The 25968-nt window shown below is 35.9% G+C and overlaps 1 protein-coding gene across 11 annotated transcripts in view; it reads right to left on the bottom strand.

Moving 5' to 3' along the window:
* Positions 1–25968, bottom strand: part of CDC42BPA (CDC42 binding protein kinase alpha) — a 187267-nt gene that overhangs the window by 44184 nt on the left and 117115 nt on the right. For 9 of the 11 annotated variants that reach the window (XM_032683892.1, XM_032683893.1, XM_032683894.1 and 6 more), the window contains 9 exons: positions 23464–23597; positions 21502–21744; positions 21135–21245; positions 17015–17262; positions 12093–12198; positions 10241–10365; positions 3113–3218; positions 2346–2494; positions 1069–1160 (listed from right to left, as the gene is read on the bottom strand). In XM_032683892.1, the coding sequence (XP_032539783.1) occupies positions 1069–1160; positions 2346–2494; positions 3113–3218; positions 10241–10365; positions 12093–12198; positions 17015–17262; positions 21135–21245; positions 21502–21744; positions 23464–23597 (1314 nt within the window). The remainder of the gene's footprint in view (positions 1–1068; positions 1161–2345; positions 2495–3112; positions 3219–10240; positions 10366–12092; positions 12199–17014; positions 17263–21134; positions 21246–21501; positions 21745–23463; positions 23598–25968) is intronic. The other 2 variants (XM_032683890.1, XM_032683891.1) reach the window with 2 other exon arrangements.

Below are 25968 nucleotides of genomic sequence, written 5' to 3'. Positions count from 1 at the left end.
AAGTGCTTTTGTCTCCAGGGAGATGCTAACAAGAGCTTCTCTCCAAGCACTTGGAAGAAGCATAATCCTGGTATCCATGCTAAACATCAAGATGAACAAAATATCAATTCCCTAAGTCTTATTTGCTAATTGGCCCCAGTAATTTTTTAATATTCTGTATAAGTTTGAACTATTTTTACAAGTCAACCAGCACTTGGAGGCCTATATATAGAAAATGACAGTTAAGTACAATACATTATAGACTGACATATCATTAGGTTGCAAAGTCTGAACAATATTTGACATCCCTATGCAGCAATTGTTGCCAGGGTATTGAAATTCTGAAGTTCAAACAGTTCCCTACAGAAAATTAGGTAATTCCATTTGGCCTGAAAAATACTTCTTCCCATGTGATTCATAAGATACAAATATTAGAGCTACTACAGAAACTGCAAAGAATCAGCCAAATCATTAATCATCTCTTAATGAAATTTTTTTCATTGTAGAATTACCAAAAAAGTCTCTTCTCCCAGCAACAATGCAAAATACTGTTAGTCAGATGCATCAGTAATCTCAGAACATACTCTTAATACCACAGCAAAGTAATCGCGACCACACTTCTCACTATGTGCTTACATCAACAAAGTCACCTCAGAAACAAATAAATGCTAAAAATTCCTCTGCAGTCGTTTACTCCCTGGGTAGATAGACCCAAAACATTTATAAATTATCAGTATTGAAGTCTAAATACCTTCACCCATCAAAAAGGAGAAAAAATTAGAAATATATCTACACTTCTAACAGTTTTCTGGCAGTAAATCAACAAACCCGTGCCAAATGAAAACAACACAGTTCCAACTCAAATAATACCTTACTGGTGTCAGTGTATCAACAAAACTGAAGCGTATTACAAATACTGAAAGTGCAAATGCAACTGCTGTGGGTACATCTTAACACACAATTGTTGTGCTCATATTTTGTATGCCAAAGTCTGTTGGTATCATATTTTAGTTGCAAGGTGAACTTAACTGATAAGATGTACCCAACCGATGTGAAACATGCTATTTACTTGGATATCAGCTGCCATACCCTTTTCTGATCTAAGCTCTTCTGTCTCCTTTTTCAGCCTTTCGATATCTGCCAACAGCTCCATGTTCTTCTTCTCAGATTCTTGCAATTTACTTCAAAAGAATACAAACAAAAAACTTACGTAAGTATTGAGAAACCACTTTTTTCTGTCCAACTTTGCATGCTATTTAAAAATTAATGCCCAGCAAGGTTCATGATGTCTTCAAATGCCAGAATGAATTCAGAAATCTACTGGGATCTGTTTAGTACGGTATCTTATAAAAAAAAAAACAAACCAGAAAAAAGGCAATTAAATGTTCCCATTTACCCATTAACAGGCTTGTGTTTCTAATTTCTAAGTAATTGTGTGAGCCTGTATCCTGTAAATGAGAAAAAAAGACCACATATATTTTTATGCTTAAAATCTCGGGGCTTTTCAATTTGTTTCTTAATTCAGTGCCTGTGATACTAATAGATTAAGTTGAACTATTTTTTTCTCAGTTACTTAAGAGTTATCCAATTTGCAGCTGATAGGTAACACTACTATGTGTTTTGAGCACTTTTCTCACTCTTGCCTATCAAAGCAAAAACTGGTTCTCCTGTTCTTAGAGGATCTCCAAAGTTGCCTGTCATCACGTTACCTGGCCTGAAAAACAAGCAAGGTATGTGGACTAGGTGTTCCCACTTTACAGGTAACATACTTGAATCTCAGCTCTGTCCAACTGCTTCCCTAGAGCTGCAAAACACAGCAGTGCTTTGAGCAAGACACCTAGAAATGGAATGACTCCCTACCAATCCCTGCTTCAGGCATCCACCCAACTCAGAATACATTTTGTTGGGACGTGAGGGTGACAGGGTGGAAAAGAGTCAGAGGAAGGAATAAAAGAATTCATAATATTCTATAGTCATTATTAGTTACTACTGTGCAAATCACTATGCAGTAATTGATTTTAGTCAGCTAACCCAATGCAGCTATCAATGGAACGGAAAAGAGTATGTTTTAAGACACAAAACCAAACTCTGCCTGGATTTGAACTTGTTATCACTATGAGGAGAGATTATAATACTGAAGAGAAAGTGTCCCCTCTGGAAGTCTTCAAGATTTCAATTTTCCCCAGTTGGTGTTCAGCTACTCACACACTGATGAGAGATATGGTCTTTTTTCACATTTGGATACTTGAAACCAGCGTGATCATTCATTTTTAAATTTTGACAGACAAGAGAGTTACAAATAATGATTTGATGGCATTTCCTGAGAGGTATCAAAGTAAATTTGCATCAGAGCAACTCAGTCTTACCACTCTGTAGAGATACAGGAAGCTTTGACTTTGTTCAACTCATCTTGAATAGCCTGTTTGGCTCGGATTTCAGCATCAAGAGCAGACTGGAGCTCCAACCTTGCAGACATATCCAGTTTTGCAAAGCGGCGCATCTTCCAGGGCATGTCCTAGTAAAGAATAAAAACAGGGAGAAAAAAGAGTAAGTGTAAAGAAAGTTGATAATGAAGAACGTAGCTAACTTCAACAACTTCATTTCTCAGTCTATTACGCGCTTAACGTAAGAGTTCATTAATTCCAAAGTAATATAAAATTAAAAATTAAGAGTACACCAAGAATGTTAGTAGTAGTATTATTTTTGAACTGTAGTAATATGTAGGCAACATGAATGTTATATGTTGATCTCAAAAGCAGAGAGATTTAGTGAATTCTAGTTTTGATGTGCCTCAATTCAAATGACAGCTACAAATGACATTCACATTTCAAAAGTGAAAGTCTTGAAGGTTTTCATGAACCAAAATACGATTTCCTTCAACAAATTCATATACAGTTATAAAGTAGCTACTTGAACAATATAATAGACAAAATCACATTAAAATATATTGGTATTTAATTAATTGAAAAAGAATAAATTTGCTATTCAGTTTGTTCAGAAGGGAAGTTCTAGGAAAGTTTAACTTTTGATTAACACAGACTCTACAGACAGATTATTACTGCAGCTGAAACTATCAAATTAGTGGGTTTTTTCCAAACAAAAACCCCTCTGACACATGGAAGTAAAGTCTTACTGTAGCTCTTGCACCCAAACTGGAGTTCCTCAGGGCTTCCAGCTCTTCTGTCATTTTAGAGGCTAAGGCTTGAAGATAACCTCGAGCATCTTTTTCATCGCTTACCCTAAACAATTACATAAGAAGAATACAGTGTTTTAACCAAAGAATATAAAGAAAAAACAGAAGTCTCTTCACCAAAATAACAACTGGAAACAGATAAAAGTGGAATACAAAAGAAAAATCATAAAACATAAGGAAATGAACAAACAACAAAAAACCCCAAACAGAAAACCACACAGAACTAATTCTTTGCTGCTTTGTGGAGTTCCATTAAACCATATGCATCGATAAGGAATGAAGACTGAAGAAACATATATCTGAATATGTAATATATGCCTCAGTAAAAACACCAGCTACCTGAAATTGAAACAGTTGGAAAGAAACCTTTCACAATTCATCCTATTTTTAGGGAGCAAATTAAGACAAAATTCACATCCCAGAATTAACAATTCAGCTGTCCATATAATATTGGAATTAGTGGTTGGCTTTACTGTACCAATCGACTAGGAGTACTAGTAGTTAAATCAAACACTGACGTTACTTCAAGAAATGCTTATAAAACTGGGAGAGTCTACTTCTAATGTCATTAAAGAGCATAAACCAGAAGAGGTCCTCTCATCTAGAGAGCTTGTTTTCTATCAAGACATGTTTTCTGGGTATAAAGACAACAAGGAGGAGACATGTCTGTTTTTCAGATTCTTTGATCATCAGTTACAAAGAAAGAACAACAACTTTCTGTGATTAATCACAACAGAAGGTTCTTTCTTCACTTTGCCTCAGGTGTTAACATAGAAAAGAAAGCTGGTAAAAAATTAATTCACTGAAACTAAGTAGCTTATGAAAAACCTAAAACAAACAAACAGAAAAAACCCCAACATCACCCCTCCTACTCTATTTCCTTACGTGCCTGGCACTGAACATGTTCATTTTGCCCACAGAAGAGCAAACTCATTTCTGCAACACCAGGACATATGCAAGCTCCTGAGCTAGTCTCAGAGACCAGCAGCCTAATACCACAGCTTGATCACAGTAAAGTCTATCAGCACCAAACACTGAAATGTTCAGGATGTGGTCTAATGAATGAACCCTAAATAATTTAAAATAAAATACAGGAAAGTGGGAAAATAGTTTTTCTATTTCACGAAGTTAACTTATCCTTGCTTCTTGATCTTTCCTTAGTAACTGTAATCCTGAGTATGTTGGACTGGAGATGAGAGTTCTCTAGATGGTTAATTTTGTCTCAGAGTGACCTTTCTGCAGAAAGTGTTTCCCCCTCCATGCCTACAGAGCAATATAAGTTTTTCTGGTTTATACTATGGGGTTCACACACACACACACTGAATACAGTAATGGTGCTACTTGCAAGTTTACCATTAATTATAAAAATATAAAGTTTCAACATAGACTTATAGATAGTCACCAAGAGGCAACAGAGAGTACATACTCTGAACTGCCATGGGTAAGGGAGGAACAGAAAAGTATTCCCAGAGTGGCCTCAGGGCAAGATCACAGTGTGAAAACCACGGGCTAAACATCTGCAGGTTGTGGTGACTTTTGAGTGGGCAGTTTAAGATTTATATAAGGAAGACAGACTGCTTTAATGCAGAGGAGGCAAAGGCAAAAGTAGAGACCATTTCCCACGAATCTCACACCCAACAGGAAAAAGTAAGCATTTACTCATGCCTTGGGCTTTCTCTTCTTTGTCTCCTGCTTATAATGTAGTTCAAGAGGTGGAGAGGAATCTAGGAAAACTGCAGATGTCCGGACTATTAAAGTCAGTGAGAGCTTTGATATTAATGAATCTCTATTTTTTTCCCAAGGTATATCAGAACTTGATGGAAGCAGCATATTGACTTCTTTTCTCAAAACATTCTGGATGACACATTTTGACAACCAGATAATCTTGACCTACACAAACCACTTAGGCTATAGAAGTGGGCAAAAGATATGAGAAGTAGCTTAAGATGCTTTTTGGGCACATAATTAAATCCCTTGTGAAAAAAGTGTAGGCGGGAATAAAAAGAATGTGAGGCTCTCAAGGTGAGAAAGTAAGTTTTCCTGAGGTACTTTTAATGGCACACAAAATCTCTGTTGAAAAAAGGCACAACGCCACAATGAAAAATAAAATTAAATTGGTGGCTTATTTTTTAGCTTTTCTAAATGAAGCTGAAAAACTTTAGGTGTCCAATTTCTTTGTCAATTTTTATCATGCCATATAGACCCATACTTATGGAAGGTAAGAAAACATCAGTTATTTGGTTTATGAAGCACAGAACCTTCAGACTCTAAATGCTGAAAATCTGCACATGCAAAAACCTCAGAGAGATGTTCCACAGTCATACAGAAAACCAGAAAATGAAAATGTAAAGTCAATGTTTACAAATATCTGTACTGAGTTCAAAGGAACTCCTCAGACTATGAAAAGATAGTAAATAAAAGAAGTACAATTTGGAACTGAGGTAGTTTTGTTGTCCACTAGATGGCAAAATTCTCTCAATAATGACATACATTGATGGAACATTAAGCGGACCCAAGAGCTCTCGGAGCCTTTTTATTTGTTACTGCTTTGCTGGTATTGTTTCATTTAGTTGGCTTAAAAAAACAATAAAAAAAAAAGACCAAGAATGGTAAAGTTACTCTTACTAATGTTTCTCCCTTGTCCTCATTGTGACATAGAGCCCTGACAAGCACAGCAAGACACCTAAGGAAGAAAAGTTCTTCAGGTTCCACCCAGTCATTTCTTTCTTTACTGAAAATTGAGATTAACTGTTCTGTTTTCGTATCTCACATGTATTTATTCATATATAATTACCCTTGCAAGCTTAGTTCATTAACTATAAAGAACCTAGAACAGCAGTATAGTACAAATTCCTGTAAAATTGAATTTAACCTTTTGGTTGGAGCTAACATCATGACGACCTCCAAATAACCACTGGTTGTTATCTAGTATGTAATTTTTCAGGATGCTCAGAAAGTCAGATTCCCTGGGTCCCCAGTTGGGATACTTTACAACACAAAATGGACCCAGAGGACTAGAGACTTTTGCTCAACAGGAGTGATCTTAAAGACCTGGGATTTCATATTGAGATCGATCTCACCTGATTTAAAAACCCCAAGGAAAACTGAGAGTCATGACTCCCAATTCTCCTGTAGTTTCTCAATGCTTTTACATTTCCGTTGTTGTATCAGTATGCTCAAAGCAGACTTAATGTTTTCCTTTAATCCCTGCTCTCTCCAACAAAATTTGTTTTTTTTAGAACTACTTCGCTAAAAATTTTCAACACTTGACTCTGCTCTCAAACCCTGAAATTTCCCCCCACCCTCCAGATTTTCTATTTTAGAGATAATTCTTATTATTCTTACCTCAAACAGAATGTGTCTCAAAATTTTCGCTTTTTGACTTTCTTACAGTTGAATTTGCCCATAATTTTTGCTAAATCTTTTTCACAATTTGCGTGTGTTTTCTTCTGAGAGGAACCAGATTTTTTACGTTTGATTTAGATCAGAAACATCAGGGGGAGGGGGAAAGGGGAGAGTTCACATTTTTTTGTTTGCTTGTGGTTTTGGTCTGGTTTTTTTTCCAATGAAATCAATAATTCAGATAAAATCAACCATAATATAAAAAATATCTGACTGACAAGGAAAATATTAACTGAATCTTCCGGTAAGCAAGAGCCACAGTCGGCCTGCTGAATCTAAGCCCAACATCCATTCTGTAGGTAAAACAGGTAGGATTTAGCTCATTCACAGAAACATACTCAGCAATACAGAATTATCCATTTGAAATAGTCATCTAGGTTTCCTTTTCAATCAGCTGTGAGAAAAAAAGACTTCTACAGTACTAGCCATGGGATTTATTTTAGTTGTCTACATTAGGACTTCTGCAGCTAGGTTACATGAACCCCTCCCAGAGAGACTAATAAGATAAGATGCTTGCCAAGTACTCTGGGAATCACTACCAAGATTTTCACTGACCTCCTTTCTGCACAGCACAGAAATACGGTACCACGGCTATTTAAAAGATTCCTTTTTAAAGTGACTGCATTAACCTCCAATTCCTTTCCTCTTTCCCATAGGAAAATTTATAGTTGACTATAAAAGCCTCAATACTTCTTACTCTTGTCAAGGAATGATGAGTGATTTGGTTAATATAAACTTGTCAATATAATAGCTCCATTAAGGTTGAATGATCTGTGAAGGATCTGTTGTGTCCACAATAGAATTTGCAACGAAAGTCTGATTCAAGTGTTTATATTAAAACTTTGCCTCTATTTATGGTATCTTGGGATAAAAATAGCAAAATTACAAGGCTTTTGTACATTATCTCTAAAACAGATACAACAAAGCAGAGTTAGAAAGCAGAGAAAGGCTAAAGAGAATGTGACAGGCCATTAAAATTACTCACAAGTTATAAAATCTCAAAGAAACAGCAATTTAGAAAGGTCCAAGGAGTCATGAAGAAAGTGACAATCTTAACCATCCAATCTTAACCAACCATGGATTTGAATAGTGGGGCAAATTTCCTGAGATGGCAAAGCACTTAAAGGAAGTGAGGAACTCCTTGGGCTTGTGTTACTCAAAATAGGGCCAGAAGGAATCCCTTGAACTACCACAGGCAGCTGAGCAAACTGTTTACAAACCCAGTAATCAATTCCATCTACTACCTCCTATCCTTCCTGAATCACGGTATAAAAAGAAGAAGGTAGCTTTTAAGATGGGGCAAGTATGCACCCAAAATACATATTTTAATGTAATATTTTAAATTACAATAATTATATATAATAATATATATTTAATATAATAATTATATATAACAATTATATAAAAATATAATAAGAGAAAAATCTGCTAGTTTTGAAGAGGCAGCCTACAAACTCTACTCGACCTTGGTAGCTCCATTCTGTTGTCATACTGAAGATGAACACAGGAACTGATTTAAATTGCATGTTCCTCTGAGGAAAACATAGGCTTATGACTCTTTAAATAAGTCTAGTTTTCTTCAAAATTAAGTGGTTTTTTTTTCTCCTTTAAAGCATTTATCATTATAATAGATCCTTAAATACTTCATATAGCACCCCATGTTCCCCAGAGAAGGACCTAGTTTTGGTATGCAGTGCTGAATTCTAAGGACAGAAGATGAACATGACCAGATTTTCTAGGTGACACATGGAAAAATCTAAACATAACAAGGAAAAAATGTGACCTAAGATAAAGGCTCACATAGTTGAAAAAAATTTAACATAAGCAGAGAAAATTGAGTGTATATAGTGAAAACTGAGATGTGTATAGTGATGACAAACTGGAACCAAGTAAGATTTTTTTGACTCCTTAATGTCTGCCCACACTACTTTTATTTTTTTTAATTTTCAGATAATTCTTTAGTTTTTAGTTCCATACTTTTTAAAAGACACTATATTATTGTAAGGGATCAGCGAAATGGTGTCTGTCATTCAGAAAGTTAGGCTTGCATGTTCCTGGATCTTTTTTCATTAAGTATCTTTAGAGATAAAAAAAAAACTCAAGCCCAAACCCTTTTACCACGCCACAGTGACATCTCTAACATGAAAAATGCTTTATCATATACCTGAACCACATCAGTAGTACATCTTAGAATATTAAACACTCTCATAAAATGCAGAAGGCACATTCTTAGTGGCTTTTGGTACATTTTTACACAGTGTTAAGTAAAAGAATCCACAACTAATTCCAGTTTGTTTTTGTCCATAACTGCCAGGTTTTATGAGTGCTTTCACATGTAAATTTGAAAAATTATGTTTGATTACCTTGGTGCATTACAACAGATAAGTACTACCTTAAAACAACAAGGAATGTGAAATAAAAGACTTGTCTGACTTGTTATCTTGATTTTTTTCCTGAATAAACATTTTTGATTGGCTAGAAATTAACTGTTCATTTAAACAATTTTTAAGTACTTTTTTTTAATTTCTGTGACACAGTTTGTCTACTACACCCACAGTTATGAGAGACAAGATATAAAAGGAACATGGATAAAGTGGACCCTTTAAATTTTTTACCTTCTGCTACAAATACAAGGCCTTGAGACACTAGGACTTCATGACACGGATCAGCATTACATAATTTTACGTAAAAAACATTGTTTAAATGAAACCCAGAAGATGGCCCTTCTTTCTTGTTATGTATTCACATGGCAGTATTCAAAAGCCAAACTTCTCTGTATCTGGACAACAAAATTATACTGACATTACAACAACACCAAACTAGGTTTCACTGAAACAATGTTTCCAATTTTTGCCTGGATACAACAAATTAGATTTTTTCACTAACATGAGATGGGAAAAAGGGAGGGGAGGGAATAATCAAGTACTACGAGAAAAAAGATTAGTTTATGATGATGTATATATGATGATGTCTTCCCACAAGTGGATGATCTGTAAAAAAAAAAGTCTGAATGCAATCTGGCTTTGTAGATGTGAAACAGTGCAATGGACCATTAAAAGGAAGGGGAGATAAGCAGGCATGGAAGGGAAAAATAAAGATAGATAAAAAACCTAGAATACACCATCTTTTTCCCTTAATAGTTTCAACATTTTTTTTTTCACAGAAACATAACATCATTATTTAGCAAAAGTACTATTAGAAACATCACTTGACTGGCTTTGTGGTAGTCTCAAATGCCCTCCTTGTAAAAAAATCACATAAAAGTTGCACTGTATTTGTTTCATTCTGCCACATGCCAAGCAGATGAAGGAAATTAATGCCCAGACACAAACACTCTCAAGTCACTGCTTTTCCCAGGCTTGTTCCCCCTTGGAGGCGTGAGCTCAGCACATGATTCCTTTCAGCATTTTTCCACAGCCACAAGCCACACCCAATGACCACGATTCTTCTGCACTTTAAAAAGCTGTATTTGGTAAGACACTTTCGCTCTTAAGGAAGAACACAATTTTCTGGATTTGTCTATTATTAAAATCTCAAACAAAACCCCAGACGGGTGTGAGATTTCACCTAAGCACATCCAAGTGCCATGTGCAGAGACAAAAATGCAGTAACAGCCCCACCACATATTGAGGGGATTCTGTAATGACATGAGAGCAGAGTACTCACCATTGGATAATCTCAGTAATTTGGGCCTCCCAGTGGGCCACAGACTCCTTCTTATCAGCCAGGTCTCTCATCTCTTCTTCCAGCTGCCGATTATTCATACTCAGCCTCTCAAACATGGCAGTGAGCTGAATGAGAATTTAAACAACTTATTAAAAGTATAAACTGCTGTGACTCCACCTCTGTGCAGACTCAAAGCCCCCCCACCTTTCCCTCTCCCACATCGTTCATCTGTTTAAAAATTGGTACTGCCCATCACAATAAACATCATGTAACAATAAAAGCCAGAATCTCTTCTCACCTATGGCCTTAGCTGTATTGAAAGGCCACTTTTAAGGACTAGAACTATATTTTTACTCTACCAAATAAATCAGTTTTCTGAGCCTCCACATACCTCTACAACTCTTAGAAGGTTTCTGCTTTGCACCATATAGGTGTGGAATGTTCTGTATAGAAAAAGCTACATTAAAAGAGCAAAGCAAAGGCATAAAAATTGTTATAGCTCAGATAAGACTGCCGAACCTCTCCCTTGTTTAGTAACCATGGAGAAAGACAGGCTTAACAGATACAAGCATAAGACAGTCCTGAGATTCTCCAGGTGTTTCACATTCCCCTATTTTTCATTGTTCTTACTTGCAGACAGGGAAATTGAAATTAAATGCACATATTTAAGCGCAATATGTTATACCTAGCAATTAACCTCTCGCATTCACATAGCTGCCATTCACACATGCACATTCTGCAAGACAAAAGCCACAGCTAACCTGAGCTGGTAATGGGAACTAAACCTTCATTATTATAAATTATTATTCAGAAAGTCAAACTGGAATCAGAGACCAGAAAGATTTTGTAGGCAGGCCTTCTTAAGAGAATGAATCTCAAGTGAAAGGCTTCTTTTAGTACTGAAATATATTAACAAATCAAAATGGTAAAAAAATTGCCAGTTTTAAATCTATTTTGCTTTTTACTTCAAATATGAATAATTCCACACCCTATTTATCATTTAAATGGCCTTATCATTTAAATATGCCTACTTATTAAATGTCATTGGACAGGAAAAATACAAAGTTATTTGGGGGGGGAGAGAGAGAGCACAAAACCAATCTAAGTGACTAGGCTCTACTGTTCTTGGACGAAGCCTACATACAGGCATATATATTATGCGTCATACTTGTATGAAAATATACTTAAATTTGAGCACTAACATGCAAACATGCTTACTTTGAAGAACACTGTACTTTCATCACATTTTTAGAAAATCTAAGGTATTACAAAAATAATAGACAAGTTTAGCAAGACTTGGATAATCCACAATGAACCTGAATAACCGGTCAAAATGAACAATAAAGAGACAATCCAAATGCACGAATCATAATTATTACTTGCTCAACACACTTCAATTAATATGCCTTATCATTTGTATTTTTTTAATATCTCCAGTAACACTTAACCTCAAAAGGTAGGAGGGGCCCTGGTATTTCACAACAATTGACATGCAAATATACTCTAAGTAATCACATAATTAACTATGTGTTTTTATATTTGGGTCATACAATGAAATAACCCTTTTTTGTTGGTTTACAGTGTTGTCTAGAATTAATCTTATGAACTGTAAGACCATTTAATTAAATTCCCACACATAAATACTAATATATGCACATATGTACACATGCCTTCTCAAGTTTGGACGCATGTAGATCCTCTATTCAAATGAAATATTAATCAGCAATTTTTGTATAACATCAATTTCTGCTACCAGTTAAGAGTTAATAATAACCAGTACAGCTCTATATTGCCCAATTTGTACACAGCATACAAGAGTTGTAAATTCAGGACTCAACTACTCAGCATTTACCTTATCAAGTTCATTTGTAAGTTTTTTGTTTTCCTCTGTCAGCAGAAGCTTTTCTCGTTCATATTTTTGTTTGAACTCCGTTTCAAATTCCTCTCTCTCACTTTGGCTAAGAAATAAAGTAAAGTAGAATTAGAAAGTTTTCTATTCTAAAACTCACCCCATTATTCACTTAAACACAAAGAGACCAATGCACACACATGTTGAAGTACTACATTGATAACAGCACAGTCTATTAAAAATAAGTAATTTGATACACTACCATCAAGATAGTCTGTTGAATTTTAGTGTTAGACAGTATAGAATTAACAGAGCTTCACCAAGCTACTGTTTATCAATCCACTTACAGAAATTTTATTCTTTAGATGAATCCTTCACACACTGAGCAGCTGTGATCCTGCAGACCAAAGTGTGTGTCGATATTCTAAAATGCCCTGCTCATAGAAATATTATTTTAATTTATACATTTCTACAACTCCAAGTTTCACAGAATGACCAGCAAAAATGACCACACATGAAACCAGAGTATATAGAAGCTACATTGGAGGACCTGGAGCTGGGTCTCTGATGAGAAAAGCTTATATATGGGCTAGTCTTTGGACAATTTAGAACAGCCAGAAGACACATTTGAACTGTTAATTCAGGTACCATATATTAACTATGAGCAAAAAGAGGATGGATAGCCTATACACTCTTAATATCACCAGATTCTACAGCATGTTTGGACCATTCTTTCTGAGAAAGTTTCACAGTAGCTGTTTCCCCCAAGCCTTTCCTTCTCCCACAGATGTCATTCAGTAGAGGAGAACCTCTGGTTGAATCTGCTTAATAATCAACTTTAATCTAGCACAATGAACACGAGAACTGGAAAATAAATGAAGCTACAGGTCCTCTGTTTGCCAAAAGACGTTGTAAATTCCTTCCAGTGGTGTACACAATGTTTTAGGTGTGTAACTCCCACCTCGTAACTACTGATTTCAGACTTGGTACATTTGCATCTTGTACTCACCTTTCACCAATTATTCAGGTCACTGGTACAAAGTTCATCAGTAGGTTGACAGAACTATATTATAAATGCCACATATACAGTAAATACCCATTCATCAAATACCACTGCCCGGCCTTAAAAAGGCTTGAAAAAATGAGCAGTATAAAAGGTTAACTGTAAAAATAATTTCCAGGGGAAACTTTGTCTTGAGCACTGCAATTTTTTTTCTGGATACAGATCAGAATTTTACACTGTGCAACACAGAAATCACATCCTTGCCTCTTTTTCTGAGATGCAGAACTACTACAATTCTATCAAATTGAGAGAACATTACTAAAGGATGAGAAATGTCAGTGGCTACAGCAAACCCAGTTAAGAACAATGCTGGTTTGAATTTCCTATTCCTAATTTGAAATTCATTTAGTGCTTCAACCACTCTTTGAAATCTAGTACATCATGTTAGACCCATAGTGAAATTCTATGTTGCTAGGCATCCTTTGAAACTTAATACTTCATCCTAGTAAAGTAACATGCTATAGTTACTGTTTAAATGCCAAGTTTGAAATTCACCACCACTCCTTTTCTATATCAACAGATTCCATGCATATGATGAGCAGTCTAGGGAAAAGACAGGAAGAGATTAAAGCATTGGTTGTCAGGGGAATTAATAACAGGTCCTGCTTCTGTTTTCAAGGCTTAGATTCAAAGCTAATTTCTCAGGCAGAAGACCAAACTAATTTTAAATTAATTTCTTTAAAGATTTCATGTGTTTGTTTAGGATTTTTAATTCTATATTTGTCTTAAATTTATTCCTTAAGCCTCTAAGGCTGAAAGCAGCCATAAATGGTGGTGGATTAAGGAAGCTTTAGGTTGGTGAAAGAGTCCAACATATTTGTAGTTTTCTGTATTTTACTTATTGGACTTATTTCAACTGGTGATTGTTGCTACCCCATTAAGTCAGACTGCTGTAGTATAATACAGAAATGAAGATAAATTTGAAACAGAGGAGAATGTGAGTATAATCTATCACACCCAAATATCAACTCAGCAAACTACAGAACTGTGACAGACTCCACAGATGCACCTTGGACAGCCAGCAAGATCAAAATAATGCCTTTGCTTTGAAGCCTGGCATCCCCTCCTCTCCCATCAAGCTTTTACTCTGATCTAACATTTAGCTATGTATCTGCTCTTCAAGTTAAGAAATCATATATGATCCAGCTTTCTTTTTATCAGTAAAACTGCAGCAAACCACATGCAAGCAATGTGAAATACAGCTTTATTGTATCACTGTCACTCCAGCTCTTTATTGTATCTGTACAAAGTGATGAAATATTTTATCTTACTGCTTTGAAACCAAGAAAAGTAGACCCGAAACAAATACCAGCCCCCAGGCTTCTTTATGTCACAATTTAAAAACAGCAAATGCTGTTTTATAAAGCCCCCTGCTTTATAAATCCATCATGAAATGATGGGCTTAAAAGAAACTTCTACAAACATGATTTATTTTGCACAGTTTCTTGCACCTTCTTCTGAAATATTTCATAATGACAATTCTAAGAAATGGAATCTTGTGCTGCACAGATCACTGGCCTGATACTGTGTTCCTATGCTTCCAACTTCAATAGCATGCAGTTTATGAGTTTAGCAAAGGGCAATCACTTTGTACAGAAAGGTAGTTTCTCTCCCTTGAAGACTTATGCTGTTGAAGTACCAGGAGTTATAAAGCTTAAGTTTGAAGGAAACAAAGAAAAAATACCTATTAAAAAAAACCATAACCAATACCACAAACACACAAGTTACACAAAAATGTACATAGAGACTTTGTTAAAGCTCTTATTGATCCTTGCTTGGAGTAACCTGTGTAATTCACTCTTATATATAGTCCTTACAAAGTAATACAACCATATCCTCTTACCCAAATCTTTTTTAATATGCATGGAAGATTATTTTTAGACTACTAAAATATTTTTGCCAAACTGTATAAGCACACTTCAACTCCACACCCACTAAAAGCCTATTGTTGAAATAATTCCACTTATCTCAGCATAAACCCTCCAGGTGCTTCCTTTTCAACGCTTACACTGAACACCTCTGCACTGGAAGACTCACAAAAAGCTTTTCATGCCTGACTACAAAAGCTAAAAACAACAGGTGTAAGCAGAAACAAAAAATCCATGTTCTTTTATGGAAAGCTCCCAAATATTGCAAATTGAGTAGCAACCGCAATTCTTGCATTCCTAATATTTAAGATTCCCTTCTAAATAGCAGAAGTCTACCTATAGCATAACTTGAACAGTGGATTACTGCAATTCTGTGGAGCCCTAATACTTGCATGAGATTCTGCAGATTTGTTTAACAAAACACAGATCAAATCATGCCTTCATCAATCACTGACTTAATATGATGCTGAAGCCCTGCTCATGAAGAGCCAAGTGTTGGATACCTGTTATGTGACACATTTCTGTTCATGCTTTCAAATATTTTCTTACACTAACATTCGAAATACATACAGCACCCACATTAGAACTGCATCTAGTTCTCTATAGAGAGAAACCAGATTGAAAGAAGATTTATGAACTAGCTAGCATGAAGCACATCAACATTTGTTATTTCACCAGATGGACATCTAGTTAGAATGTCTGCAGCTGTACAACATTAGAATTAGGAAAGAAGGAGTGTTTGGTCTGGTCAGTGCTTGGAGGTATGATCTTTACCAACAGTTTAGCCTGCCGAGGGAAGTATTACTGATTTTTTTATTTAATATTCCTCCCTCTGACGAATAACACTGCTGGAGTTAAAAGTGTGTCATACTATCACCTTTTTATTTTACAAGACAGAATAGCCTTTTGTGAATTTGTAACTCACTGGTCAGCAAGACCATTAAGTTGTGTTACAATGAAAACATGCTGCTGATGCAAGCTTTACCTCTTAACCTAGAACAAAGCAGTGAACTACTGTGTTGTTACTATGTCCAGCCTACGAATAGCTGCATGCTAGGAAGAAACAGTTCATCCACTTCATTCTAGGCTGTATGATCTATGTCCCCTGCTGAACACAATTTATCAGAGAAGCAGTGTTTCTACTCCTATTTGCATTAACTTCTTTGAAAAAAAATCGGTATTTCATTTGCTACTTATATTTAAGGACTCGCTACAGTTTGGCTCAGCTTGCAGTAGGAACTTCTCCATGGTTTCTCTAACATGTCATCTTGCTACAGCAGCAGAAAGATACACCTATGTTACCCTCTATAAAGCATTCTGAATTTTTTAGGAATGAACATGAACACATTCAATTTATTACTATTTCTACTTCTTCGTTATCCAACAGAAAATTTGGTTTTATTGATGAATGCCTGAAGAAACATTCTCAAGGCCAGTTATAAGCCCCACCATGTGGGAGAGAAAAAAGCAGGTCTGACAAATTACCATGTCAGAAGAGATAAAGCAGCTTACGCCTACAGTAGTCTGCTGACTGATGTTAACACTGGATGGAACCCAGCATGGATTAGCCTCGGTTCGCATTAAGTGACTGTTCCTGTGCTGGCAGAAATGTAAACAATAGTTGATCTCTAACACGTTAGTTTTGCATCAAAAGATGGAAATACCAAATAAAAGAAAAAAATGTCAAAAAACTGCATGAAAGTGCAACATAAGCTTCAGGGGTCAACTTACCCAGAGCTACAAGTCTGTAACTCAAGTTGCATACCTTGGAATGGTCAGCCAGTAAAACAGTTCTGGTGCAAAATTAACTGTTTCAGTACAGGATGTGGATTTTTTTCTTCTGTTTTATTTTTAAAGGTGACAGTTTTCAACCCTGGCATTAGCTCAGCCAAAATGACTATGCCTGCACTGCAGTTAAGGAGTGACAGTGTGTTTGAAAAAACACTAGGAGACTTCAAAAGATTGAAAAAAGGTAAATTCCATGCAATACTCACTTTTCTCTTCTTGTTTTCTCTAACTTGTCTTTCAAAACCATGATTTCCTTCTTGAGGGCAAGCTGCTGGCTCTCTGCATCCCGCAGTTCTTTCTTCAGACTTTTTATTTCATTAGCATGCAACATTTCACGTTTAGATAGTTCCTCTTCATAGAAAACACTTTTCTTTTCCAGGTCTGCCTTTAATTTAGTGATCTCTTGCTGGTGTTCTATACTGCTTACCCCAGGTGAGCGACCAACCTGTTTTTGCTAAAATAAGCAGCCCCAAATTAACACTCAAGAATGCTGAAAATTATCCCTAATAACAATTCAATATTCATAAATTTATGTTCAGAAAATATCCCATTAGAGACTTGAGTTAAACACATCTATCTCAATTTTTTTCAAGATTTGTTAGAACATAAATTTCAAAGGTACTCTATCGTTTTGTTATTTAAATGCAGTAACAGTTTTCAAGCCATTGACAATTTGATCATCACTTTAAACTCACATTCTGACTCCCCTTACATGCAGTCAGAAAGTGACCACAGAACTAGAAGACATTTAATGTTTCCACTCACACAGCTGACAGCAGCAAGTTCTAGTGACTTTTCAGGAATGCAGAGTAAGGATTATGATATACAGTTAATATATTTTGAAGGACAAATAATTTGCGGAAAAGCTATACTAAGGCAAGAAGAGGCTTAACTGAAGGCTAAAATCTAGCTACAGAAACACTATATGGATTGTATCAGTCAGGAGGGAAACCTGACCTATTTTACTTAAAACTGACCATTTACATCATAGTGGATTAATAGGAAAAACAAGCTTTAAACAATAAGAGTAATTACTTCACTTTTCGCAGCTGTATAGCTCTCTTAGTGAGGTCTTCTGGCATTTCAATAGTCTTTACACACTGCTTCAGGATACATACACATTTGCACCAAATGCTGCACTCACTAAACTCAATGTCCTGCCATAACATAGAGGAGGAGCAAGATCAGGTTCAAAATGAGATAGTGGCATGACATGCACTGAAATCCAAGTATGGAAATAACTTTTTAATGTAAACATATGGACAACTTGGTTTGGAATTTCTTCTATTTTTAAAAATATGTAATTAAACATTGTTTAAGGAAAGGAAAATAACTTCATAAAAACACTGTGTTTTGAGAAAGTGCAGGAAACTGGAAAATGTACTTCCTTATGGTGACTGTGTCACACCTTTAAGAGGATCGAAGATATTTTGTTAATTATACCTCCATTCCTACCATGAGATATTAAATACCTCTCAGTCACCCTTAATTGGACATGGTTTTGGGTAGTTATCTTTTGCTGATGTACGAACAGGCTTTAAGAGCTAAATGTCATTGTAGAACATTCCGATGAGCTGAATTTCTACCACGACAAATTCTATGAGAAAGCTGGGCCTTGCTGTTAGTGTCAGCAAAAAACTGCAAAGCCCCCTAAATGTATGAGCCAGAGATGTGCTGCTACTGCATTGTTTTCTCTAACTCATCAAAACAAAACTCTGTTTTGATCTAAGAGTAAAGTCCTGCCCTTAGGAGGATGCAGAACAGTAAACTGGAGAAAGAAGATGCCATCCTAACAGGAGACAGCTTGCAGAAAGAAAGATTTAAAAAAAAAAAAAAAGAAAGATAAGCAAGCAAGCATAGGAATTCAGGAATTTTCTTTCCTGCACGGGCTGTTAACTACTGAACTTGTTTGTTACTGCCCAACATACCCAACTGCCTACACATACATGGCAATGGAGCACAAAAAAAGCTTAGGCTTTGCAACATCATGTAGCAAGTACATAAAATGTTTTAGTGGTATTGCACATTTTTTACCACAAAGAAAAGATACTATTCAGACCATAAGACAGATGGTGCAGTAGAAGAGAAAGCTGAACGGTATTTAACAGCGGTTTAACTAGAGAGATATAGAATAAACAGAGAATATATTTTGAATTGATGTAAGCACAAATTCCAAATAGATGTTTTCATATATGCTTGTTTCAAGTGGACAAATGGTGCAACTGAGACATAATGCATCCCCTGGCATATAGACAGCTGCTGCTTAATGTACCCCAGGGTGCAGTTTGCCCTCCTGGCTGCCAGGGTACACTGCGGACTCATATCGAGCCTGATTTTATTGAAAATCCAAACACATGACATCCACAGGATCTCCTCTGTCCGCACATTTACTGACAACTTTGCAGAATCCCAGCAAGTCAGTGTTGCAGGACTTGGCTGGCTAGAAGGTGCACTGCCTTCTTCCCAATAGGCTCTGCTTCATCCAGGAACTCTCTGACCTTATTCTTTGCCACAGCCTCTACGCCTTTTCTAAGGAAGTTGCACCCAGTCCTCTTTTTTTCCCAGGATCATCTGGATGAGAGTTACAGTAGCACAGTGGGCTGCACATCTTGGCCAGCAGTTCTCTTACTTCTCATTTAAGTTCCTTTAGAACTCTCTCAGCAACACCACCACTCCAAGTGACTTCACATCTGCCTCATCTGCCAGCTCCACTGCTTCCTGCACATCATCCTCACACTGATCCAGCTCATCTGCCGCAAACAGTGGACTCTGTGTGGCAATCTCCCCTGCTTCAGCAATAAAGTCTGACATATCAAAGACTTGTGAAGAGTTTCTGCCACATCCCTATTACTCAGAGTTTGCCTTTTTCATCCTGCCAACAAGCAGACCCATGAGTTTCCTAAGGTTCTTTCTGCTTTTGCTTTAAAGAACTTCCCACAATCACCCCAAGTACCCTTTGCAAAGTGCTTCCTAAATTCTCTTTATTCAGCCCTTGACATCCTCTTTACCCTTAACCTGCCATCATTAATGGTCTTTTCTATTCTCCTCATTTGGAGGAATCTTCCTTTCTTCTGTAAATATTGACTTTTGTCTAGGAGAGCTCCCTGAGCTTAACTAAGGAGCCATGAAGAGCTTTTAAGGAATGGACAGTGCAGTATCACAACAACCACATATGATCCAAAGTTTGCCTACTGAATCATAAAATATTACTAAGCATGCTACAATTCCTCTTTCCTCTTCTGATAAACTTGCCCTGTTATAAATCAGTGTATCATTTATTCTCAATAGATCTCCCATAAATTCTTCTCACCTCTTAAACTGTCATACAAACTCTTTGCTGATGGTGAAGATTCATTGAAGCAGAAGAAATACATCCTAATTTTCAGATAACAATCTGAATTCACAGCAGTAGAAACTTTATAAACCCAAATTTCAAGTTGAATGGATTTCCTTATCAAAAGAAGGCCAAATAAAAGAATGTTTGCAAAAAACCACCAAATTTTCTGTGCTGTAAGTTAACGTTGACAAATGTCCCAGAGAATTCTAATGAAAAAAACTCCGCTGTTCCTGTAAATTAAGACCAGAATAGGCCTAATCTTGCATTTTGCATGAGAAGTTTAGAATTACCCTACTCAATGGAACATTTGGAACAGGATTTTGCTGTAAATGAACAGCAATCCTCATATGTAAATTAAAAACCTTCTCATTCAATTTTTGAGAAAGTCTAATTTCTTCAGAGCATTGTATAAAATGCTGAATCACAGAATAAAATAACATTTAACATTCTTGGCTGCCTTAGGTTTCTGCTTGTAAAATCACATACACGTGTGAGCAATCTCATCAGTGTAAATGACCTCTTCATGCTGAGTGTTGTTCTTGTGCAAGAACACCTCAACTTCTGGTTGAGAGGCAGAATAAGCTAAAATTTTTCCTTTACAGTTACATCAGTTGACATCTATTATGCAAGAAACACAAGGAATAACACAGTAGACAGAACACTTATACAGAAACCTGCTTAGATGCAGCAGTTTAATCTTCAAATATTCAACCATCCTGTGCGAAAAAATAAGCTTTTAGCTGGTAAAATTAAACAAAGTACCAATGAAAGCAATTTGGTAAGAAACTGTCGAGTTATTAAGAAATAACGCATCAGGCAAATGTTCATTTTTCTGGACAACAATGCGATGCACGCCTGCAATAACATTCAGCACCAACTGAAGCGACAAACTGACAAAACCCTTTTGTCCTACATCTGAAAGCAATCAAACAGATCCAAGTCCTAGTTGACTAGTAACTTTGCAGGTGTTAATATCAAAACAGACTAACCTTTAGCCCTTCTACTTCGCTTTCCAACTGTTTAGAGTACTGTTCACTCCTCTCTCGCAATTTCCTGTCTTTGGATGCCTCAGCAGCTGCAGCTTCAGCTTGGACTTCCAGCTACAAAAGTACATACGTTTTTAATAGATAGGATTCTTTTTTTTTTTTTTTTCCAAAATCTATTGATGGTTTTTAATATAAGAGAGAAATCTTCATCACTCAACTGAACACTTAAAATTCTTAGAAAACAAAACTGGTACTGTTCGAAACAACAATCAAGAAGTTAATTTACAAATTAGAAAAAAAAAATTACTTGGTCAGAAAACCTTACAGATAACTTATTTCACAGAGTCTAAACAGTCTTCTCACCACTTACTTCTTTTTTAAGTCTCTCTGTTCTGCGTAACTCTTGCCTTAAACTTTCTACTTTTTGCATCACCACTTCCATTTCTTCCTCCTTATCTCGGAGCTGGCGGGCAAGCTTTTGTTTTTGAGAGTGCAAGTCTGTCAGCCGCTCGTTCATCTCTGAGAACTCCTGCATTGCCAATTTCCGCTGGCTGTGTGCATCTTTCAGCTCTTTGGCTTGGGATTTTAATCTGTCACTAGACTCTGCCAGTTCCTACAGTTTAAAAAAAGAATTAAGTAATAAACCTAGAAAGCTGCAAGGCCAATTCTGTCTCCGGATGCACATCTAACACCTCCTCCAGAGTCAACAGAAACCATATATTAATTTCTTTTCATGAATGCATCTATGATATAGATTGTGTGCCTCTATAAATAAGGTTTTACACTACTAAAGTCAGTAGAAGTGCATAAACATAAACCAAGTAGGAATTTTCTCCATTATAACAGGTTAAACACAATGGTTTTCAAGCACTTGCATTATAACATAAAAATACCTTGCTTTCTTAGTGAAAAAAATGTCATTAGCATAGATTTTCAATAACTACTTAAAAATACCTTGCTTTCTTAGTGAAAAAATGTCATTAGCATAGATTTTCAATAACTACTTAAATAAATTAAAAGAATCTCAACTGCTAAATGATTAAAAAAAAGTTTTTGTGTTGAATGGAAAAGTCTGCTCTATAAAAATTTTTACTCTAGAAGCTTTTGAAAACTGACCTGCAATGGTGAGCATGATTTCCATACACTGTACCTTAATATCAAATATTACAGAAAGTTTCAGGCAACAAAATGCTGTAGCAATATATGACAATTATTCCTTTAAAAGAACCCACATGAAGTAAAACTGCTAGTGCTGTGATAACTCCACAGCACAATACCTTCACAAAACTTGCTGTGCCCTGCATTTATGCTACTACACTACCAGTGAGGGACCACAACAGTTTAAATAGTTTAATGATGTTCAGCCAAACTGGAGCAGAACAAAGAAGCAAGGAAAAGCAAATTTGAGGATGAAAAGAAGATCAACAGGAAGAATTAATATTTGGCACTGTTGACATCTATATAAATCTAAAAACATTTCTAAGGTTGTTAAAAAGAGCTCCTAATCACTTCAAGTTGTTTTAGAAGAGAGATAGTATTTCTTGGACAAACTGGCAGCTTTCAAGATTTTAAGAGCCTTAAGGGTCAAAAGAAACAGTGTTAAACACAGCTGGCACATCAACATTGAGTGTGGACTCTAAAATACTGGGCCAATATAACCATGATGAGAAACAGGCTAATGTATTTCACACCTGATTACAGGTTGATCTAATCATGAATACAAAAAAGAGCCATGAAAGACAGTAGGTTATAAATCAGAAAATGAGGAATTGGGGAGACAGAGGAGAAGAAATAAAATCCAGTATTCTTTAATTGTAGCTACTTCAAATTACATTTCAATCTTCATATCTGGGCAATTTTTCACGTCTCCCTTCTGGAAACACTTCTGTGACACAGCTTTAATGCCATATTCTTCACATTTTTTCCCGTCTAAAGTCTCACCCATACTTCAGATTAAATTAGTTGTCTGGAATAGTTTTTCTCTGCTCTGCTCTTCTCTAACCCCTATCATTATCACCTTTATCTGAAGCTGTAAAACCTTTTTTGCAGCCACCATGTAATTTGGATCATGGAGTTGTTCACTATCTGGAAGCAATCATCTAGGACCACCCAGCAGTCATACATACATACAACATGTTAAATAATGTCCTCAAAATTATTGTCTTAATAATTGTCTTAAAGAAAAAAAAAAGGCAGGCAGAAAGCAAAGTAGGTCATGCTACACATTTGTTATTGGCTCATTAGTTTTACACTTGAAAGTTATTTCAGGCAAAATGAACAAAAATAAACCAGACTTTAGGGTTTAGAAGAGTTGCTGACAAAATGCTTTTACCTTATTAAGATCTTCCCTCTCTTGCTTTAGTGTTCTGACTTGTTTCTCAAAAGCCTTTATTTGTCTGGAAGCATCATCCAACTCCCGCCTTGCAGTGCTGGCCTCCTCAAGCTGCTGTTCTAGCTGACCGGATTCTAGAAAAAGCAGCAGAATTCTAAATATTCTAAGGGAAAAAATAATAATTCTAGAATAGCATAGTCTAGCTTCTTGAAGCCCCTTCAGTATTTTTTCTTGTTTCCATTTAATCACAAAATAATGCAGTTTTTATCTGGTTTAGAATAGGGAGCAGACTGATTCAGCTACCATTATCTGCTTTTAATGGAACAGAATGAAAGGTCACAGCTTGCTGCAAAACAACAAAGAAAATGATAACTTTTCTTCTCACATTATAATAATGATGCTCTCTTAATTCTGTAATGCATGTTTTAACATGACTTACACATTTGACTTTTATGCACTGTGGTATAATATATAATGCATCTTTTATTACACTGTAATTATAAACAGTCTCCCTCCTTCCCCCAGACTCCCCCAGAAAGAAACAGTAAAAGTAATGGGTCACTCAAGAGCTGGCAAGTGTTCTCCTGTCGATACAGTTAAAATTAACTTCAGCTGATATTACTTATTTCTAGTGTGAAAACCACTTGTGTTTATGTGATCTCCTTTATTACTACTATAAATAAAGGAAAACTATTACAGTCAGCTTCTTACCAACAGTCAGTTACACAATGACAGTATATTTCCATGCCACATATAAATGCTCTCAAATGCTACAAGAAAAGCTGAAATCCATAAAATATGACAACTGAAAATTTTTAGTGAGTATTTACCTCCTAGTCCTTCACTTAAAGCAAGATAAATATGAAGGTAACTTAATTCCACATTCTGTGAAATCACTGGACATTTTACCTTTTATTTCAGTTGTGGCAGGTCTTCAGACCATATGTATTTACCAAAAGAACAGGAACCGATCTATACTCTTAATAAGAGCCTTTAACTATATTTTCATAAATGTAACCCCAAGAGAATGGCTCTTGGAAAAATCAAATATAAAAATACATACATTTTTAAGAGGGTTAATTTCTGAAACACGAGAATTTTATAAGCAAATTAAAACCCTTAGCTTATACCCATAAAAATATTCACTATTGTTTTAATTCACTGACTCTTGTTTAAAAATTTAAAAGAATGCACTTAAATAAGAGATGCAGCTCAAAGCCAAAAATTATTAACTGCCTCTCTTATGTAGTCTACTCTGAAGTCACCAGTGAAAAGAAAGTTTATATATGGCTCTGCTGAGCCAAGATAAATCTCTCTTCTGTGCATGAACTACTTTGTTCCACAGCTCTGTTTTCTTCTTCCATTGCTGCCCTTTACATATTTGGCAATATTAAAGATTCCTCAAAGTTTTCTCCTATGTAACCTAGCGAACAAAAATTATAACTTTGACCTCTAAAATTGAAAGCATATGCTAGTTTGTCATTTCCTGGAAAACGAGATAGACAAGAAAAATGTATTTTTCTAAGCCCCCCCCCCCCCAGTGACACTCCTGAAGAAACAATTTCAAGTTCATTTTTTATTACCTTTTTAAGCAGGTGTTTACTCTTACAGCTTCAGAAGAGGCAGCAAAGCAGGTTAAAGAACATAACCAAAAGCTAGTTGTGATATATGTGTAGTAAGTGGTAATTTTCCATCTAATCACTCTAATCACCCTACTTGTAACTAGCATTTTAGATAACATATGCAAACACTCACTGCAGTATGTTATTACATTTAGTTGCCCAAGAGATGAGCCCAAAGCATAATGTTCAACTCTGCACCTGAACTGAACCTTCCTAAAGTTCATCAGATCCAGCACTGAAAAATTACATCTTTTAAAGGCTATCCAGAAAACCCGGAACTAGCTCCCCTACATTTGGAAGCACTCAGAAAAGAATATCATTTGGTTTGTTTCTCTATTCTGTCACTAATTTAGTTTTAAAATCTACCTCCAAACCCCCATAAAATCAAGTAAAATAGAACATTCTCTTTTCCCAATTTTATCAAATTGGCTTATATTAGTTACAGCACAAGGCACAAATGAATGTTTTCTAACAAATGGCTGTGTTGTCTGGATCAGACAAACATTCAAATATATACTGGGAAAGTTCTGTGGCAACTGGAGATGGATTGGACAACTCTACACCTTCCTCATTTGATCACATTATTCACTTCCAACCCCAAAAACCAAAAGCACACACTGTATTGAGGAATAAATATGCAAATATACGGTTTGAAGTAGAACAATACTTTAGAGAAAACCTTCTCAATATAAACCACCTTCACCAGACATTGACTTCTTTTCAATTTGAAAAGGGATAGGAGCTGTGTTGGGGAACGTTTCCACACCTTTTCTATTTTTTTTTCATTACCAAAAGAAGCAAGTAATACTTTTAGCAACAAACTAAAATCTAAGTTGCAGCTAAAGAGTAAAGAACAAAATAATATAAAGTTGATCCTGATGCT

Source organism: Chiroxiphia lanceolata, chromosome 3, assembly GCF_009829145.1.
Source record: "Chiroxiphia lanceolata isolate bChiLan1 chromosome 3, bChiLan1.pri, whole genome shotgun sequence".
Lineage (NCBI taxonomy): Eukaryota > Metazoa > Chordata > Aves > Passeriformes > Pipridae > Chiroxiphia > Chiroxiphia lanceolata.
The sequence above is the reverse complement of the archived record's forward strand: the minus strand, read 5'-3'. Positions and strand labels throughout refer to the sequence as shown.